This window comes from Aotus nancymaae, unplaced genomic scaffold (assembly GCF_030222135.1).
Source record: "Aotus nancymaae isolate 86718 unplaced genomic scaffold, 86718_ANA_hifiasm-v0.15.2.pri h1tg000108l, whole genome shotgun sequence".
Lineage (NCBI taxonomy): Eukaryota > Metazoa > Chordata > Mammalia > Primates > Aotidae > Aotus > Aotus nancymaae.
The window spans coordinates 9,608,529-9,630,231 of NW_026988523.1; the positions used below are offsets into that span (position 1 = coordinate 9,608,529).

General features: G+C 42.4%; 2 protein-coding genes across 4 annotated transcripts in view; one reads left to right on the forward strand and one right to left on the reverse strand.

The window, feature by feature from the left end:
- The window catches only part of ASTN1 (astrotactin 1), a 335,413-nt gene that overhangs the window by 309,654 nt on the left and 4,056 nt on the right, over positions 1-21,703 (reverse strand). The window contains exon 1 of one of the 3 annotated variants that reach the window (XR_002478082.2): positions 8,307-8,589. The exons of 1 other annotated variant lie outside the window; for it this stretch is intronic. Coding sequence is in view for 1 of the 2 variants with exons in the window: in XM_021668016.2 (XP_021523691.2) it covers positions 8,307-8,589 (283 nt within the window). In the remaining variant the exon portion in view is untranslated. Of the gene's footprint in view, positions 1-8,306; positions 8,929-21,703 lie in introns of those variants that run through there. One more of the 3 variants, XM_021668016.2, reaches the window with a different exon arrangement.
- BRINP2 (BMP/retinoic acid inducible neural specific 2) overlaps positions 15,549-21,703 on the forward strand; it is a 110,811-nt gene continuing 104,656 nt past the window's right edge. The window contains exon 1 of the mRNA XM_012444621.2: positions 15,549-16,360. The gene's annotated coding sequence lies outside the window, so the exon portion shown is untranslated. The remainder of the gene's footprint in view (positions 16,361-21,703) is intronic.

Below are 21,703 nucleotides of genomic sequence, written 5' to 3' on the forward strand. Positions count from 1 at the left end.
AAATAGCTGATTCTAGAATAGGGGCAAGTAATATGCAAGATGACCCTGGAGAAGCTTGTAGTGACAGGAAGCAAGAAGGTGCTCAAAAAACAAAAACCTACATTGACTGGGATATGTCAAAGATTCACTGGAGCCAACTAAAAGAGCTCCCATTAGCCAATGCTGAGACAAACAATTTGAGCAATAAAATCAATAAACTACTGAATTAAAACCCAAAGTATAAAATAAACATTTATGAATCCATATGACATAAATAAGTAAATTAATAAATGGAAGAAAATAAGCAATTCTCTCATGTAGCATAATTCAAAATAATTTATGTAGATACTCAGGCTTCGAGAAGGTAAACCATAGCTTCCCATTCCTTTGGAATGGTCTGTGCACAGTGACTTCCTTCAAAGGAATGGAGAGAGGGTAAAAGGTAACTTTGCAGCGGAGAAACCTGACAAACACAACCTCAACAAAGTGAGTGAGGTCAGCATCAACAGTGATAAATTGATAGAATGTACCCTTGATATGATCTGATGAAAATGACACTTTATAGCTTCCTTCTCCAAACCTTAGTTCCAGTCTAATCATGAGAAAAACATCAGACAAACACCAATTGAGGAACATTCTACAAAATACTGGACTTGTATTCTTCAAACTGTCAAGGTCATCAAAAACAAGTCTGAAAGCTGTCATAGCCAAGAGAAGCCTAAGAAGACACGATGCCTAAGTGTACTGAGGTACCCTGGATGAGATCCTGGAACAGAAAAACGATGTTAGATAAAAACTAAGGAAATCTGAATGAAGTGTGGACTTTTGTTAAAGATCATGAATCAACCTTGGTTCTTCAATTGTAATGAATGTATCACACTCATATAAGATGCTAATAGCAAGAGAAGCTGGGTATAAGGTATATGGTCAATTGTAATGAATGCATCACACTCATATAAGATGTTAATAGCAAGAGAAGCTGGGTATAAGGTATATGGTCAATTGTAATGAATGTATCACACTCATATAAGATGCTAATAGCAAGAGAAGCTGGGTATAAGGTATATGGTCAATTGTAATGAATGTATCACACTCATATAAGATGCTAATAGCAAAAGAAGCTGGGTATAAGGTATATGGTCAATTGTAATGAATGCATCACACTCATATAAGATGCTAATAGCAAGAGAAGCTGGGTATAAGGTATATGGAAACTCTCTGTACTATCTTCCCATTTTTTTCCATAAATCTAAAATTGGTGTTGCTGTTGTTGTTGTTGTTGTTTTGTGACAAGGTCTTGCTCTGTTGCCCAGGCTGGAATGCAGTGGCAGGATCACCACTCACTGCGACTCAGCCTCCTGGAGTCAAGTCATCTTCCCACCTCAGCCTCCCAAGTAGCTGGGACTACAAACACACACCACCATATTCAGCCAACTTTTGTATTTTTTGTAGAGACGGGGTTTCGCCGTGTTGCTCAGGCCAGTCTCAAACTCCTGAGCTCAAGCCACTCACCCACCAGGCTTCCAAGTGTGAGCTACCACACCCAGTCTAAACCTGTTCTTAAAAAAATTAATTAAAAAATGATTTGTAATTTTTTTAATAAAAAAAAAGGAAAACAAATATCAGGTACTGCTAGAAGCTTTGAGGCTCTCTTTTTTGCCCTCTCCTTTCACACAGTCTTCCCTTTCTACAAGAGGTAACATTCATCTTTTATTTTGTTTTTGTTTTCTTGATTTTCATAAAAATTTTGCATTTGTATGTGTTCTTAAACAATGTAATTTTGAATTTATACAAATAAAATTGTACCATATATATATTTTTTTTAGCTATTTGCTTATTTTCACCTAACATTACATTTGTGAGATTTACCCACATTGATATACACAGCTACAACTCATTTATTCTCCTGGCTAATCTGTCACTGATGAAGGTACCGCCTTGTATATTTCTAGTCTCCTGATAATGGCTGCTTCCAGGTTTTGCTATTTCTAACAAATATTCTCATATATACATGTAAGAATTCCTGTGTAATAAATATCTAGAAGCGGAACTGCAAAATCATCAGGAACACACATTTTCACCTTTACTATATAATAACAAATCAGTTCACAACAGTTGTAATGTCAGTTTAGATTACCATCAACAACAATTTAATTGTTTTGTTCCTTGGAAATCTAGAGATCTATACAACCACTTTGAGTATTTTTCTTAAATGTTTAAAGTGTACATGATTAAAACCAAAATATCAACTATTTCATATTTTTAATAGGAATAAAATGGTGATAGATAACCATGGAACAAAAGCTATTGAAATAATTTTTTTAAAAAATAATTAATTTTTAAAAGTAATAAAATGATGATAGGTGTCAACCTGTGGTACATTCGAAATTTCCATAGACCTTAACTTGTATCTCTTATGAGCAAGTTAATCTTCAACAAGCTCATAACTTGCTCTTTTTGCCATCTGTGTGTACATACATGAACTGGTTTAAAAGTGAAGAAATGAAGACTTCGCATGTCCCTGCTGAAAAGTTGCCAAGTTTTGTTCTCATAAACTGGCCCTAATGTGAGAAACTCCTAGTCTTTTAAGTTTAATTACATTTCTAAAAAGAGAAAGAAAAAAGTACTTATGTGTGTATATAGATATATGATATATATGTGTATATATAGTGTGTCTATAAGACAAGACCTCAATCTTGCTTCTGAAGATGAATAAATAAACTAAAATTGGCAGAGTGCAGTGGCTCATAACAGTAATCCCAGCACTGTGGGAGGCTGAGGTGGGTAGATCATTTGAGGTCAGAAGTTCGAGATCAGCCTGGTCAATATGGTGAAAGCCCACCTCTACTAAAAAAAATAAAATAAAATAAATAAATTAGCCAGGTGTGGTGGCAGGCACCCGTAGTCCCAGCTATTCAGGAGGTTGAGGCAGGAGAATCACTTGAACCTGGGAGGAGGAGGTTGCAGTGAGCAGGATCATGCCACTGCACTCCAGCCTGGGTGACAAAGTGAGGCTCCATCTCAAAAAAAAAAAAAGAAAAAAAAATTAAAATTTTATTTTTTTTCAAAAACTCTAATGACTTGAATTCAAATCTTATCAACATATCTTAAAAAGCATGTAATGTGTTATAAAATTCATCACTCACATTCAAAATTCCTTCGTCGTAAAAATCTAAATTTCTATAGAGAAACGGTAAATAATAACCCTCTCAATACTATAAATTAGCACATTCTGCTAGCATGAGTTATATTAGTGCCGAAGACCCTACCTTAGGATTACTACTATTCATCTACTTTTGTCTTGGATGGGGCTGCCAATCTATATAAATGCATTTACTGTTAACCTAGGTAGCTCACTGTAGTGGAGAAAAAAAACAAGGAAAAGAAACATACTATAAAGTTTCCCCTCAAATGGGAAGATGGAGAGATGTGTGAAAAGACAAAAAGAAGAAAAGAACTGGGGATACTTGGGTATTTTAATTGTTTCCTATCAGGCCAAACTCACTCATAAGTAGACATTATATCCAATATTACCTTTGAAGCCAACTGAAAAGCTCAGTAACTGCTATTTAAACAGCCCCACTGAGCTCTGAAAATAAGTTCTAAGCACAAGACAACCTAACACAAAGATGACTGGCTTTGGACAAGTAGCTAAAACCACCCACCTTCTGGATAGCTCCATTTAACAAGGGAGGCTTCTCTCTGGGACTCTCAGTTTGTACATCTGTAGGGCCCTCTTCAGAAGGGCACTGAACATATTACCTGCATCCCCACGAAGCCTACCTACCTTGTTTATCATGACCGTGAGTCCCATACATGTCACCACAGAAACATGGAAACGTGGCTACTCGAACCTGAAAACTACAAATAAAGAATTCCCAAACTCTTCTTAGCAAAGTATATTTACTTAGCTAACTATTTTTTCATGAAGTTATTAAAGCTGGTGTGAGTGAGAAACCACTCAATAGCCAAGGATATTCAATAAGCATTTGCATAAAGATCATAAAAGACTCCTCTATACAAACTAGATGAGTGTGCTTTCTCTATTTTAACCATTGTCAGGGCTCCTTTTATTCAACCATGAATAAGAAAAGATTTTAAAAACTTTTAAGGCATGTAAAATAGTAGCTTAGAGAAAGGCTTAAACATCATATTGACCTGAATTCGAATGATGGATCCATCAACTGTTCACTAAGTGACCCTGAGTAAGTTATTTAACTTCCCCATTCTTCTGTTTTCTCCACTGCTGGAATAGGTGGAAAGCCAGAAGTTGACAGCAAATCTGTCTTCAAAGCCTATTCTTTTAACCGCCACACTTGCCTGCTCCAGACACTTTAAATAGCACCTTGCATGTGGGAACTTACTACATCTCTGCAGGCTGATTGATTTATCTTCAGGAATACCTTCTTCAATCAAAAGCCATGACAGCTAAAGCAAAATGCCAAGGCACAAGAGAAACACCTTTCTTCACTAAGTTGTACACATGCAAAAGCTCAACTGTTGGGTGAAATAGAAGGGTCTCTCCTTCAAATAGTAATGAGACTGATATAAAAATATATTCTGTTCACAGCACAGAAAACCTGGAAGCCACACTTGAGGTTAACTCCTTATCTCCAAATCAAATATGCCTCCAAAGCAGGAATGTCTACTGTTTTGAAAGCTGAAATATGAAATTTTGGTTCAGATATGAAATATTAGTTGACTAATTTGGCAAATCTCTTAAATCTCCTGAGAGAATACTAAGGCTTATGTGCCTAAATATTTTAAATTAGAAATGACAGTTATTTTGCAACACTTTTGAGGCTTTTACCCACATCTGAAAGCAAGGGTTTAGGGTTAGATTATGTGGCTTAGAGTCACCAGATAAGTACTACGAAGAAGAGTATCAGGCACAGAACCATCAGTATTTGTGAGAAGTAAGGCAATCTAGACCTGACTAAAAACATTCACATTCAAAGCATTTTAAAAACCATGTGTAGTCAAACAAAATGTACCTAAAAGTCATAATTTCACAATTTGCAAACCCTACCTCAGGGAAAAGGAGATACTGACTCCTCCCCTCTACTCAGAATATACCACAAGCAAAACTGCCAAGGCTGACGGCTGAGATAGACTCTGGGAGCCAGATTTCAATGCTTTCTATGTCAAATCAGCCCTCCCTGCCTAGTTTTGAAGTGGAGAGCCATGTGCCACTCTACAGAGCCAGGCCCCCACTAGTCTCATTTCACAAGGCTCTGTCCAGGCAGGTTGATCCCCACACTACGCAATATGCACGCCATTTCCATACTCATTCCTACCACCAAATGCCTTTGCTCATCTTTTCTCCATGACCTTAAATGTCTTCACCTTTCCTAGTCCAAGCCAAATCGAATCTACTTTTAACTTTGGGGATTTTTTTCTTTTTTAACCCATGCAAAGAGCACAGACATGGGATAGGCTTCATAGAGATGACATGTGCATGGTTTAGAAGGAAGAATGGATACCACCTAGTAGAGAAGGAGCAAAGAGCCTTCTAGGCAGAGGAGCTAGCATGTGCAAATTCTTGAAAGGGCCCAGAAGGCCATGGCAGGCTTGGAGGGGTAAGGGGCTGGAGAATTTGATTGCAATAAAAATGAGAAGACCCTAGTTGGCCTCAGTGAAGTAACAGGACTTGATCCTAGAGGCAAAAGGAAGCCCAAGCTTGTTTTTATTGTTGTTTGTTCGTTGTTGTTGTTTTCGCTCAAAGGAGTGACAGGATCTGATTTTAGTCAAAGCTTCTTGTCAAGTCCATGACCATCATGGAGTCTGCTCTTGTCATGCCAGCAAATCCTTCCATAGCACCCTCCACCCCTTAACAGCCACACCACACAATCAGGTACTACTGCTTACAGCTCTTAACAGGTGTCTTTGTTTCCAGTGAGAGCACTTGAGGGCAAGAGACTTGTTTTTGTAACTTGTTTCCTAGTAATGTCTCTGAGTGCTGAGCAAGTACAGCTCAATAAATTTCCAGAAGTGACTGATTCAGATTCCTCCAGGGGATGGATTAAGTAAATGAGGTTCCAAAGATATAAGTAGGGAAATCCCTAAACCAAAGTCACTACATCCCTCACTATTAGCTGTGAGCTGCATGATCAGGACCACATAAGTTAAATTCAAAAGCAACTACCCTTGAGTTTATCCTCCATAAACTTGGACTCCTCTTCCTTTCTGCCCAAACTAAAATTTATTTCTTCTTCCTTTGAGCATACTAAGCCAGAAAGAATAGGTACCAGCCCTTCTCTGCTCTGAGCATATCCCGCTGACTGGGAGGATGGGAGACAATCAATGCATTTAAATAGTGCATCTGGCCCCGAAGTGAGAGTGTGTCTGTGTGCCTGTGTGTAAATGCCAAGTTGCAGTAGGTTACCATGGCAACCCCAACAGGACACTGCAGTGGGCAGCTTTGCACAGAGGTGCAGAAAACCCATTCTTTAACATCTGGGCTTTCAGTGTGCACATTGGTTCCTACCAGGCACATCACAGCATTAGGCCCTGGTTTTGGGATTCTGCGAAAAAAGAAGTGAAATTTGGAATACCTGCTAGCCTTCCCTTTTTTTACGCACCATACATGTACCTCCTCATGCACAGCAAACACTACAAGCAGAGCGCAAAACAGCCTCTTTAGAAGCACATAATTCCCTCTACTCATTTTTATATACTAAGATGAACAGATTGTACTTTGCACATCAGCATGACTTCAATGTGAACTTTCCATCCTCTGAATAAGCCAGTAATTGTACATTTTGATGAACAGCACATACACAATGCTCTCAATCCCAGCTAGTCCCCAGTTTTTATTATGTTATTGGTATTTTTGAATGTAAAAACAAATAATCCTATCAATAGTGTAGGTTGGGTTTAATGGGTTCAACTGTGAACTGCACTCCAGGAACTGTAAAGCAATTTTTCAAAGGACCAGGCAATTTCTGAAATTGCTTTTCCATAGGGGTTGGAGAGTAGGGGTTTATTAACCCACTTTCTAATGTTTTCAGTGTGAAGACATCTCCCGTGAAGGAAGAGCAAGAGGGATGTGTTAGAATTCCACATGTGGCTCTAGCCTACATGTGGCCATCAGGAAACCATGTTCCTGCAAATGGAACTCTGGTTGGTAGGGTATTAAGTAGATAGAACAGCCTCCTGGACATTTTCTTTTTTTCTTTCCTTGGATCTAGAGACTGACATGTAGTTTTCTTTGAATTTCTCCTGGGCAAAACAAGAATAATTGGCAACACTGCTAAAGAAATGGATTACAAGGTAGGCATGCACAGCAGGGTGAGAGCTCCATCTGCACATGGAGAAGTGAGGGAAATCTGGCTAAGTGACATGAACTTGTGGTGCTTTGCAAGATACTAGAGGAGGACCACGATATCTTTGCAGATTCGTAGTGGAAAACAGGCATGATTTGAAGCAATGTGTGGGTTCCAGAAGCTGAAGTGACAGGAGTTCAACTATCTGAAGGTGACCTAAGAAAATTACAGTGTTGGTACCAAAGAGAGCGAGATGAAAACAAACAAAGGAAGGAAGAGACCCTTGTCTAGAAAGGTCACTCTGTGAGCAGGAATGCCTATGCCAATCTAAGGTGGCCCTGGGAACAAAGAAGAGACCAGTATTAACAGACTACAGTTGTATAATGTCTTTAAGCAACTGTGATGTGACATGGATGTGTGGATGTGGTTGAATGAGGGGCTTGTGACATCTAAGCATAGAGGTAGGACTTCCCAGAATGAACAGCTGGGGTAGAAGAAACTTGAGTGTTTGGAAGGGAGGGTGTCAGCAGCCTGGACAGATAAAGGTCTCTCCGTGAATGAAGCCTGGAATCTGGCCTGCACACAGCTGGCAAGGTGATAACAGGATACCTGTTTATAAAGCCCCCAGGAAGTCCTGTGAGTGGGTGTGGGTGTCCAGGGTGTGTGAAGCAAAGAGCTGAGCATGTGGCTAAGGAGCTGGTAGAGGGGATTATGGGAGTTGAGCTGGTAGCAGACAAAAAGTGCTGTGTGGATGTGCTCCTGAATCAAAGCTGGGAGGTCAAGGCTGGGAGAGCTTTCAGAAACACTCATGCAACCTGTTCCTTTGGGGTAGGGCCGCTGAGAGGAGGCCCAGCATCCAGGTCGGATTTGGGGAGAAGTCAGGTGCACAGAGGCGCTAGTATGCAAGTGGGTGTGGAGAATGGTCCGGGAGTGGGGCGGATCCGGGAGGTAGGAGTGGGGGAGGGGAGGTCGTCGGCGAGTGGGTGTGTAGAGGGAGCCGGAGTGGGGGGTGGGGGCGCTGGTCCAGCGCCTCCGGCCGCCTCGACCTCCCCCGGGACTCACCCAGCACAAAGTAGGGCAGCTCCGTGTTCTCCAGGTCGTCCACCACGACCATTTCTCCCGGGAAGTCGTTGCGCACCGAGAAGAGGAGCTTGGGCTCCGAGGCCGAGGGGCTGTGCATGATGCTCAGGTCGTTCTCGCGCAGGAAGGGCAGCGCCGACACCGTGATGCTTTTGAGCTTGCACTCCAGCTCCTTGGATGGATCCACGTCGCCGGCGGCCGTGGCCAGCACGGCCGCCGGCCCCCAGCAGCAGGCGAGCAGGGCGCAGAGCCGGGCTAAAGCCATCTTGAGCCCCGGCCGCCTTCCTCCTAGCGCTGCGTTGGTGGGGGAGGAAGCGAGCGGGGAGGGAGCGAGTGAGCGAGCGCGGGAGGCGGGGGAGGTTAGGGAGGGGATGGAGAGCCGGGAGAGCCCTGGACCCCGGAATGAGATGCCGCTTGCTGAGTGCTGGGTTTAAGCTCTGATGTCTAGAGAGCCCGATTCTTTGTTTCCCGGAGCTGCTTATCTGGAGAAGGGAAAGCGGGGGTGGGGGGAGAGGAGAAAAAGGGAAGGAAGGACGTCGAGAGGAAAGAGGAAGGGAGCTGAGGATTCTAGGGAATCAGGTCAGCCCCCAGCTGGCTGCCGGTGTTCCTGCCTCTCTCCTCCGTTGCATCCTCCAACGCGAGCAAGGCTCTTGGCTATGAACTACCTGCACGGCATTTTTAATAAATTGATCTTTGCAATGTAAAACCTTGCCTCTGGCATCATCGGCCAGAAGGCTTGAGAAAGGCACAAACGGGCACACACCATAAAGGGCACTTCTGCAAAGCAGGGTGGCAGGGTGGCGGAGGGGGGGTGGATGCTTTCCAGATGCAAATTCCCCCAATGGTTTTATGAACGTATTATAGCTTGTCCGAGTCTTGTCTTTTTTTACCCAATAGTTGGATTTGTACATTGGATAGAAGGGTGCTGGGAGGAATGCACATGTGCACATTTTTACTTAGCACTAACTTTGCAAAATATTTAAAGAAAGTATTTGTTATACTGGTCTAGATGGATGGATAGATATGCACAACAGACCGACGCGCACAGTTAAGCAAGAGACCAAAACTTTTACTTGCAACTTCTCTCAGCTTCTTCATTTCTATCACAAATGTTATCTGAAGTAGCCAATAAAAAGATGATTTGGGGAATACTATAATTGATAGGGAAAAAATAGCAGAGTTAGCTCAAGGAAATCTTGAACTTTTAGAGAATCCAGTAAATAAAACAAAGCTGGAAGAAAATTGTGAGGAAAACCAAAGTTCCTAAGCATTCTTAACAGACGGAAAAGTAATAAAAGAATACCCTTGGGCATGAGCTAAGTCAATCCCAGTCCAGTCAAGAGTACGACAGTGCAGATATTCAGCACCCTGAATAAGTGTAAGTGTTCTGAAGAATACCACCACCACCACCACCACCACCAAAACCCATATAAGATCCGTTCTCAATAGTGCTCAACAATGTTGCCGTTTAAAAATGATGACAATATGCAATAAACAGTGGTAGAAATGTAACTTTGTGTATTCTCAAATCTAACATTTAACTGAATTTTCTCTCACATGATAACCAATAACTTATTTCAAAAGTGTATCCCTCCGATGTTATTGGGTCAATGCTAGCCTGAATACCAGGTGCTGTGAAGACTGTGCTATTTGTAGTTCTCACTCTAGAAATTTAATGCACTACTGTTCTAAAAGACGACCCCTACTCTAGAAACAATTATATTTTCATTCTACTTGGTGTCAGTTTAGTGGCATATGTGAAAATATGTTCTTTAAAAGGCAAAAAAAAAAAAAGTTCTTGCCTTATATTTTACAAGGTTTCACTAATTGAATAGAGAAAATAAGCCATATTTAAGGTAATGTTTAAGTAGTGAAAGATCATTTACCACATATACAAAGAAAAGAAGAAAAACTTTATTAGTTGAGTTTTTATACCTATCTGGGAATTAACCCCAAGGTATCTTACCATGCAGCATTGTAAACTACTGTAAAAAAGATATATCAGCTAAAAACCTTTTGAAAACTCATCCTCATTGTTATCGCTCCCCTAGGAGATACTGAGTGAGATAAAAACCCCCATGATATCTCTTTTATTCTATTCTCTCTAGCATAAAAAATATCATATTAAACTTAGTTATGCGAGGTTATTTGCCATTGAATGATGATAGTGGATGCCAGGAAAACACCCTCAGTACTAGAATGTGAGAAATGGCATGTAAGTACCAGACCATGTATTCATCCAATCTCTCATTTAACAGATAAGGAAATTGAGACCCATAAAACAGTGATCTATCTTCTATGGAGCTAAGACCATGAACAAGATTTCTTTGCCCGCTGCTCTTTCCACAATATAGTTATGGTACACTAGGGTGCACCCATGGATAATCACTGGGCTTTATGGACCACCGTAATTAATTGAGCAAATGTTTGTGTACCTACCATATCCTAAGCATTAGGCTAAGCACAACTAGAAAAATACTCCTCCTGCTTTTGAGTAGCATATAATCTACTGTCACTTTGAAATCTTTCTTTCTAATTTTCTGAAGAGTCTTGAGTCATGTTAGAAAGCCCAAGTGAACCACTTAGGGTTGATTTTCTAATATGTCAATATCTAGTCTTCTTTTTTTTTTTTTTTTTTTTTTTTTTTTTTTTTTGAGGCGGAGTTTCGCTCGTTACCCAGGCTGGAGTGCAATGGCGCGATCTCGGCTCACCGCAACCTCCGCCTCCTGGGTTCAGGCAATTCTCCTGCCTCAGCCTCCTGAGTAGCTGGGATTACAGGCACGCGCCACCATGCCCAGCTAATTTTTTGTATTAGTAGAGACGGGGTTTCACCATGTTGACCAGGACGGTCTCGATCTCTTGACCTCGTGATCCACCCGTCTCGGCCTCCCAAAGTGCTGGGATTACAGGCTTGAGCCACCGCGCCCGGCCAATATCTAGTCTTCTTAAAACATATATTAAGTTGGGAATAGTTGGTAGTTGGTATTTCAAGTCTTTCTAGACCTCTGTCTGTCTCTCTGTCTCTCTCTCTCTCTCTCTCTCTCTCTCAACAAGAACCAAACAAAAGAAGCTGTAGAATTTTATTTTAAAGAGAATATATTATTCCAGGGTACTTGATTACTGTAAAAATGGAAATAATGTTACATGGTCTTTTCTTAGGGAATTAAATACCTAGAGATATGGGTAAAGGTTGAAGCACATAGAAACGAGGCCATCTCTACTGGATGATGTTTTACATTTAAATGAAATGGGGGAAAATGTTATGCATCTTAATCATCACCTTTGTGTAGTGGCATGACGATATAGTGAAATAATAGACTTGGATTCAAGACTTAACTTTATAATATTCTTCTTTGGAGATAAGTTTGGACCATTCTTGTCTTTAGTTTCCCCATCAACAAAAGGGGCCAATCATCTCTGCTCACCCTTGTAGGTCATAGAAAATGTTTCTGATTTCTATAGCCAAAGAGTAATGTTACGTTGCTCCTGAATTTTCTAACTATGGAATCTTAGAGTATATGCTCTTTTGTGTCTTAACATTTTCACTCATCATTACGTCTGTGAGATTTATCCATGTAGTTGAATGTTTTATTGCTGTGTATTAGTCCATTACATGACTTCATGGCATTTATTCATTCTCAGAAATATTTCTGTTCTTTAAAACTATAAAACAGCAAGCTCTGTTATCTCCAATCTTGACTTTTCTTCTGAGGTCCACCTTCCTGTATTTAAGTGCCAACGGCCTCTTTCCTTGACTATTAAAATAGATTCTGATTGCTTTTCCTCCTATCGATGTATTCTGTACACAACTACTAGGTTGATCTTCATGAAATCTAACTTTCATTATGTCATTCTAGTTTTTCTATAAGATAAAGTTCAAACCCTATGGTTTAGAAATTCAAAAACTCTTCTAAATCTCACACTGTTTTTCTACATAGATTTGCTCACTGCACCATATCTCTATCCTCCCACCGCACACGCACACATGCGTGTGCACACACACACACATCTCTGAATCAAATTAAAGTCTATTTCCTATTTTCTTTTCTTTCTTTTTTTTTTTTTTTCTGAGACAGAGTTTTGCTCTTGTTACCCAGGCTGGGGTGCAATGGCGCGATCTCGGCTCACTGCAACCTCCGCCTCCTGAGTTCAGGCAATTCTCCTGCCTCAGCCTCCTGAGTAGCTGGGATTACAGGCACGCGCCACCATGCCCAGCTAATTTTTTGTATTTTTAGTAGAGACGGGGTTTCACCATGTTGACTGGGATGGTCTCGATCTCTTGACCTTGTGATCCACCCGCCTCGGCCTCCCAAAGTGCTGGGATTACAGGCGTGAGCCACCGTGCCCGGCCCTATTTCCTATTTTCACTCCTTCCATGGCATTCTGTCCACCTGGAATGCAACCTTCTTCATTCTTTAGATTGTCCCATCTCTCCAAGCCAATCTCCAACTGTACCAATGCAGTGAGAACTTCCATCACTTCCCTTTGTCTAGCTCCATTCCCTGAGCATTTACTTACCTCTCCCCCTACATACACACATATATGCATATATATACACATGCACTCAGGAGAGAAAGAGCTATTTCCTAACATAGTGTCTTTAATTCAAGATTCTTATCTGCAAAACAGAAATAATACATAGTTTTGGGGGTGGTTGTGAGGAGGAAATGAGATTACGTATGTAAAGAATGTGACACATTTTAGGCATTTAGTTGGTACTCAGTAGTGATAGCCTTTGCCACTATCACCTTATGCAATTATTTTGGCAAGAAAATAGTCTTCAGAATCATCTTCAGGAGATTTTCTCCAGTGTAGGAGTCAAAGCAAATTAAGTGATTTATATTCCTTGGTGTTTTCCCAGAGGATATGTCCACCAAAAAACAAGCGCAAAAATATTCATAACAAGTTTACTTATCATAGCCAACAAAGAAACCCAGAAACTTCCCAAATATCTATCAAGAGCAGAATGAATAAATGTCATGTAGTCATGTAATGGAATGGTGCACAGCAATAAAACACGCAACTATATGGATAAATCTAACAGACATAATGATGAGTGAAAGAATCAAGACACAAAAGAGTGTATACTCTAAGATCCTATATTTACAAAATTCAAGAAGAAGTAACATTAATCTTTGGTGATGCAAGTCAGAATATAGTTATCACTGGGGACTGGAGGGTTTTGATTGAGAAGTTCAGGAACATGCTTCCCGGGGTGCTAGAAATAAAGCGAGTAATGGTTACATTGACGCTTATATAGAATTCGTCAAACTATACACTTGTGGCAATTTTTAATGCATATTTTGCCTCTTTAATTTTTTTTCCATGGCTTCAGACTTCAAGGAAAAGAAAGCACAAGCAAGGTTTCTTTTTCAAGTTGTCTTCTTATGTGCCAACTTCGCTTCTTTCCTCTATTACAGATTTTGGAAATTTTAACTTTCTTTCCATTGAAACCAGCAATTCTTTATTTAACCCCTCCCTCTATTTACCCACTACCTTACGCTACTTTACAAGAACCTCAACATCTCAGTGTGTTATCACTTGGGACAAGTTCAGTGGGTCTGTGTCTCTAGAAATCACAAAAGTAAATAACTCACCAGTTAAGTAGCAATAGATTTAGGCTTTCACTGGTTTGCTTAGATATTTTATTCTAGACAGAGAGCTCAGGACCCTGTGACACCACCATTCTCTGAATGTTTTGTAGCTCAGGCAAACAGATACCTGCAGTATGCAGAAGGAAGTTCAAACTTGTATAAGATACAGAGAAGAAAATATAGATGAAAGTGATAGATGTGTGAATCTAAGGGGATGTATGTGAGATACTATTTCTAAATTTTCTTTATTCATTCAGAACTTATGGCTACTTGATGCAATTTAGCTAATCTCCATGCGTACTACTTAGACATTCATTAAATCTCTGCATACATTTTTCCTAGTTCTTTACAAAATGATCTCTGATGTTCCTCTCCATTTATGGAAACTCAATTGAAAGACTCCTCTCCCTTTCTGACTATATATTTATCTTCTTCATTCTTTCTCCACCACGTGACTTAGCATGAATCTCCCAAGTTCCTTCCCCAGCTCCAGCCCCCAGCTCTTCCCTTGAATTGGATTTTTCTTCAACTATTACTCTTTCCCATGCTCTTGCCAAAATCTAGCATAATATGCTAGTTAGCAGTATATATTTCAGTTTTGTACCCTCATTAGGACATCAAAAATATATACTTCACACTTCGATGTAAAGTTAATATTTTCTTCCCTTCCCCTTTCCTCCCTTCTCCCTCCACCTCCCTCCCTTCTTCCCTCCCTCCCTCTCTCTCAATTCACAGGCCCAGCAACAGCACCTGCTTCACAGAAACAAGGCTGGTCCTGTTCTGATTTCTCTAGTCTTCCTTTAAAAACTAAACGGAGATGCACAGTCCCTCTTCCTGACACACACAGAAGTGAAAGGAGACACACAGAGGGAAAACACCATAGGGAAAACAATTCCCTTTTTCGGAAGGACATTTTTTAAACTTAATCTCTCCCCAGAAACCTGAAGTTCTCCTCTTTGCCTTTGTCCTTACAGTCCTGGTGTGGGGGCAGAATGTTTCCTGATTTAGCTGTCTGGGCCTCTAAATCTGTTTCGCTCTCTAGCCATCTTACTGGGTTCTTGCTCTCTTTTGCTTCTCTGTTCCCTTGGATCTCTGGGGTGTGTGTGTGTGTGTGTGTCTGTGTGTGTCTGTGTGTGTGTACTGAGTATTTCTCACTTGGGGGCTCATTTCTAATTAAGTAATCCAAGAGGCTAAAATTCACAAAACAACCAAATGAAACCTCAAATTAGATGGAAAATGGCTCAGATGGGTCCCAATCTCTGGCAGTTCTAGTTAAGCAAGCAAACAAAATGGGCTGGGACAAATGATTATTGTAACTCAGGAAGATTAGAAGAAAATGTAATTAGCTCCCCAGCTACTTCTTGTTCCCAAGCCTTCTTAGAGTGTCCAACGCCCCCCCCCCCCCACCCCGTGAATGTACCCAAGGCTTCCTTATCCAAACCAAAAAGTCCCCGCTGCAACGCTGGGAGGGTTAACAGAGCTGGTACCCCAGCCTGCCAGCTCACCAAAGGAGAGAGCGGTGAGGCTCAGAGCCCGCCCCCTGCCAAGCCGCCCAGCCAATGGGCACCTGTGGGGAGTGTGGCGCTGTGTCCCATTGGCTGCCAACCTACGTGCATAAGAAAGAAAGAGAGAGGCAGGCAGGGCAGCATTGTTATCTTAAGACACTCATCTGGTGTCTGGGTCTGCAGGTGACACTGCTTAGGTACGGAGCGCAGAGTCGGAGCGGGGACGCGCCGGGTTACAGCTTTGGGATGCGATCCGCCTGCCTGGCAAGCCGCTCAATGCTGTGCTGGCAGTGCCTACGCTGAGCTCTGAGGATCCCGTTAGGACTTGCCCAGGGATGTGCACCTGCCGTGCGCTCCGAGGTCAGGGGCAGGTCTGCAGGCAGCGGAGGGAGCGGTGAAGCCGGAGGACCTGTCCCTGCCCATGTGCAAGGCAGTGATTTCGGGTGAGAGAAGGGGTAGGTGAGTCTCTTTAGAGTTGGAAAGACGGCAAAATCTTGGGTTTCTCCTCTGCGGAGGGACAGGGGACTCCCGCAGTTGGGTTTTGCACTTTCCTTACCTCTCCCACCCCGTGTGCGCCCCGGCCCCGGTGCCGAAGCCCCACTTCAAAGATGCTGTGGGAGACCGGGATCCTTGCTGCTCAGCGGGAAGGCAGCAGGCAAGTGGTCTAACGTTGGCGGCGGCGGCGGCGGTACCGACAGTAAAGCGGGGAGCAAGAGAATTTGAAAAGAGACATCCGCTCCCTCTCACACGCTGAGGGGGAGGCATTCGCGTTTCCCCAAATGAGAAAGAGCCACAAGAAATCATGAAGTAAAAACTTTGGAAAGCTGCCACTGGAGATGTTGCACAAAAACCTGGAATCTTTTAGGAGTCTCCTCCCAGTCGTTGAAGGTTTGGGGAGCAGCTGATACAGCAAGGAGGGCTCTTGCAAGGATTCAAGGTAACAGTGCAGGGTTTCGGTGATTTTTCTCTATCTCCTTTTCATTGTCCTTTTTGGTGTGTCCGTTGGTAAAGGGACCATTTTGCTCTCATACCACCCTCTTGCCCTGGTGCCTGGCAGTTGCAGGCAGAGGGAATGATTCCACTCTCTCAGTTGCTGTCTTATAGAGCTGAGCAATGGACTTTGGGGCTGAGCTAGAGATCACTCTGGTATTGCCTCCTGGTGTTGCATGGCTGTCTCAGGGTTTGGGCACTCTGCCTGACCTATATTGCTTTTGCCTGGTTTAAGTCCTCAAAGTTAGTGCAACTCCTATTAGCTTCAGAAAATTCAATAGGGCTGCCTAATTGCAGAAGATGACGAGGACTTTCGCCTGCCCAGCTGACACTGGGAGGTTCACTGTTTGGGAAGGACCCCGGAGAGCTGAGGTTATGATGCACAATATTCATATTCTCGTGTTCATAGAGCCTATGGCATGTTTCCCATGCACATGCAGTCAGGAAAATAAAATTCCAAACAGTGAATGCTGTAGGTTGCAAATAGTCTCCCCAGGGTGGTGGCAGAAGCCCCATTGATTGAGTTGAGCCTGGCAGAGCACTGGAGACAGTAGGAAGAACATTGCTGTGCTGAAAGGTGAGATGTGCTGGTATCATCTAGCAGATCTCTCTCTCTCTCTATTTCTATGATCATCTGAGTACACGGTTGAATGCTGTCTGTAATGTGTGTATGTATGTGTGCTTGTGCTCACAGCTGTATGCAGGAAGCAGGCTGCCTATGGAAGAATCAAGCATGTGCAGCACCCTGCCCAAACCACAGATGCCTGGGGTGTTCCTGCCTAGTAGGCATGAACTTGTGAGCTGTTGTTCCAGCTCAGAGGACTTTTATCCTCACCAAGCAGTCCCTCTTCATGGTACATATTTATCCAGGGTATATAGACCTAAGCCAAATATTAACTAATATTCAAGCTAATGCACTGTAACGTGATTGAACAGACCCCTCTGTAAAGAACTGTATGTGTGCTCTTTGCAGCCCTGGGAGCAGGGTGCTATGAGCAGAAATAAATGTTTTGTTAAAAGGATAACGATTATAAAAGCCTAAGCTTATAGATGAGTACTCTGGGCCTTATTCAGCAGGGACAGTGATATGTCAGCATAGACCAATCAGAGGGATAAAAGGTATATTGTAAGTCAAGTATTTCTGCCTCTGTCCTTCTCCAGACATGTGCATGTTGAAGTGACTCTCTCTGACCATGCTCGCTAAAATACATGCAATGCCAGTATTAACCAAGCAACTAAAGTATTTTACCAAATCCCCTGGGGGGCAGTCTGATGACATCAGGCAACAGCAAAGTGATGCTGGAGTTTGTGTGCTTTCCCTCCTGACTTCACACAGTTGTGTGTATGTTATTTGTTTAAGGCATGATCCTCTTGAGTCCCCCTCCACCCAGAATAAGTTGCTTTGCAGCACTGAGGGCATGACCAAGCAATGCTGCCACAATGATCCCGTCTTATCAGTATCAGAGCTGCTGCCTACACTAGAAAAAGATGCATGCCTTGCTTCTTTGAGAAGGATATGATTTGAAAAGGTACAGAGCATGTATATTGTGAAATGTTTGAGAGAAAGAAAGCAAATGTCAGACCATAGTCTCCCCTTCTGGAGGGCAGCTGGCTCCAAAGTGTTCGACAGCTGAGAGGCAGCCATGGAGAAGACAGAAGCATTCTTGACTCTTACTTGCCCTCCTCACCAAAAATGGAGCTGGCTTTGTCTCCCAGAATGGAGCGATGTGTGCTGCAGTGTGGGGACAAGAAAGGAGGTGAAGAGACAAGGGCCGGGGAAGGAGGAACGCTCCTGCTCTGTCAGCATGGGTCTGGTCTCAAAGATGGGGAGCATCTTCTCTTTTTGGCCCTCAAAATTATCTTCTAGGTGCTCCTTTCTGGCCTCCTGAAAGGCTGTTTACTAAGCAAGGCCAAAGGGCAAGAACATCCCCGCATCATCACCTTCTCCTGATCCCCTTTCCCAAGACACAGGCTAGCCACTGGGGAGCATCGCAGAAAAATGATACACTCCTTTGAGGCACTGCTCTGAAATCCCTCCCCAACTCACAAACAAGAGGTAATCTGGAGGGACTTGAGACATCTGCGTGGGCACTTTCTGCTGACTGGGATGCTTAGATGAGGTTTCCTGGTTAGTGTTTTGTTTTCCCCCACTGCACAGTGTATTTTTAGCAATTCAACTGTTTCTCTTAAGTAATAAGACCTCATATACATTTTACAATGGCATCCTCTTCCAAAGGGCTGAGGGCATTTTACAGAGCTCATCTAATTAATCCTCACACAGCTTATTGTCTCATTTATCTTTGATTACCCTAAAAAGTAAAGCTAGAATGATGTTAGCCCCCTTCTTGGAAAAGGGAGGGCAGAGAACCTCAGAAAGAGCAACTGCTTTATGCCAGGTCACACGGCACTTGAGGGACACTGTGGAATGGGATCTGGGTTTCACTGCTCCTGAGCCAACCCCAGACTCCACGGCCTTCTTCTAAGAAATGGTTTGATCTTAGTAATTATAATCTGATTTAGTTGTTCTGTACTACAAGGATGGAGATGTTACAATGCACAGGGTTTCTCCTCTGGGACTAACCCAAGGGCAGTGAAGAATGAAAGTCTTGTAGGTCTTTGCCCTTGCCCTCAGTGATCTTACAGTCTAGTTAGGAAACTAGGCTTACATCTGACAACAGGGAATTGACGATGTAAGTTCTAAACAGCAATTCAATACCAGAGAATTCACAAGGCTGACCTAATTAATCTGCGATTGATTTGTACAGATAATGAGAGCTATCAGTATTCAAAGGAAGGAGAATTGGAGTTGAGCCATGAGGGATGGGGTGGGATTTGTTTGGATAGAAAGGAGGAGGGAAGGGGTTCTAGCCAACAGAAATAATAACTGCAGCACTGTTGGGAAGGTTGGAAACTTCAAGACTTGCTTGATTCCTTGGGGTTTACTCTGGCCCACCTATTTTCTTGCATTCTATAAATACCATATGCCTAGTTAAATTATTTTAAACGTAGATTGGCCTAAAGGAAGTTGCCCTAGAACCTAGGCAGGGAGCTCTGGAATGCTGGGGATCTCATTAGACATTGAAAATTACCTGGCCTGCCACCCACCTTCAAGTCTAATCTATATATTGTAAGAAAAGTATTGCTCAACCTCAGAGAGCTTATCAACATCATATCCAAAAATCTGAATGAGAATACTGGGGGCAACAAGCAAATTTTAAGAGATCTCACACACACACACACACACACAGCTTCTCATATTTTAGAATTAGAATCTCCTAAGAGAGAGCCTTGATTTTCCTCCATTTCCTATTTCTCCACCCAAATGTTCCTCCTGGGGTTTTCTTAGAGCTGGCAAAATGCCAAAGCCCTTAGGCATTTAGCACTGAGCAGAAGATTTTCAATCTTAAGATTCTTGAGCATGCCCATGTACATAACCTCTTGTCTCCCCTTCTCTCTCCCTTTTAATAAAACATATGCTGTAGCAGTCACTAAAGAGGAGACCATGAAAAAGCAGGGAGGGGGCGGGGTGCAGTGTTGCCTGAAGCTGTACCACAGGGCACCATGCTTGCTCAGCTGGGCAGGAGAGGAGAGAGGCAGCCTGCCAGTGTGGGCAACGCCAAGGAAGGGCCCACAAGGAGAGAGCTGTGACCAGCCAGCCACGCGCATTTGCTCCCACAGCAGGCATCTCTCCCAGAGGAAAGGTCAAGGCAAACACAGGGCCTGTGAGAGGAATGGCAACACAACCTCCCTAGTCATTGGTCTTCACATGGTTTGAGATGTTTTTCATGCTGTAAGTCACTGGTCACTTGGGTGGCCCCATTCCAACATGGAGGATATTCCCATTGAACATAAAAGTGGAATGGCTTACCTAAAGTCACTCCATAATTGCTCCCAGATCAAAAGCACAATTCCCATGAACCCAGTCTGTTTGTTTGCTTAGCCCTACGAGTTTATTTGGGGAAGGGGTCTCCAAGACATTATTTTCCCTTGAAAATCCTTCCCTGGACCTTGCTATCACCCTTGTTTCCTGCGTTAAATGACTGTGCAGCCAGACTGTGGGCATGATACCTTTTCTCTTTACTATTCAGAGGTATCCACTGTTATGTTTGGGGGCTGAGGTAGAGATCCGGGGCCATGGGCATGTGGTTAGGGGTTGTGAATTAAAGACTCTTCTATCTGGAAATGAAGACAGGCAGCTCAGTTATGCTTCAGACTGGGGGCAATGGTGAACCATTCTCATGTGACCAATTAGGATGTGACCCTCTTTAAATTGTCACTCTGCCATAGAGAGAGAAGTAAAGTTGAGTAGCATCAGCACAGCATGGAATCATCAACAGCCAGACCCATTATTCCTCTTACTGAGGCTCACATGAAATGCAAACATTTCTGGAATTCTGGATTGGGTGAAGGGAGAAGACAATTTGATACCTCACAGGACTAAGCTCTAAGCACTTGCCAATACGATAGCATATTGGTATCGTGTGGCTCTTGAGCATTTGAAATGCACTCTGTAAATGTAAAATGTGCATTGGGTTTTGAAGACTTGGTTATAAAAGAAAAACAATTTAAAATATCTCATCAGTATTTTTAAATCTTCATTCCATGTTAAAAAGATAATATTCTAAATATATTAGGTTAAATAAAATATATTAAGATTAGTTTCATCCATTTTTTTACTTTTTAATGTGGCTATTAGAAAAGTTAAAATTATGTAAGTGTCTGGCATTATTATTATTTTTGGATACTGTTAGCAAAGGCCCTGCAGAGTAGCGACAGATAACGGGGAAAAGGGGCAGAGGCAAGAAATAGGAGGAGTCGGAGACAAAAAAGAGAAAGAACGTGGAAGGAGGGGTCAGGAGCAGCCCAGAGTGAGCCTTAAGGCATGTGTTTCTAAAATTTCAAGCCAAGAAGGACACAAATAGCATACACCAATCTATATTTATTTGAAGAGAGACCTTGTTAACTGTGATTCAGCCCACCCAAAGCCTTTGGGAAGCACAACTCTCAGCTCACATACAAAGAATGAGCTGGTGAGTGGCTTGGTAATTTTACCCTAATATTTTTGAGTTTTTGAATGACAGTAGAAATAATCAAGTGACTAATCTTTAGGGTCTCACTCTAAAGTGTAAGGACACAATAGTGGGATCAGCTGGGTATGTTTGTCTTTCACATTCCCTCCTTTCTTCTCATCTCTACCACGTTATGATCATTCCTTGTGAGAGCTTTCTGTTTTCATATCAGATATGTTGATAGTGTGGTCGGGAGAAAGAAAAGCATGGCCATGTATTAA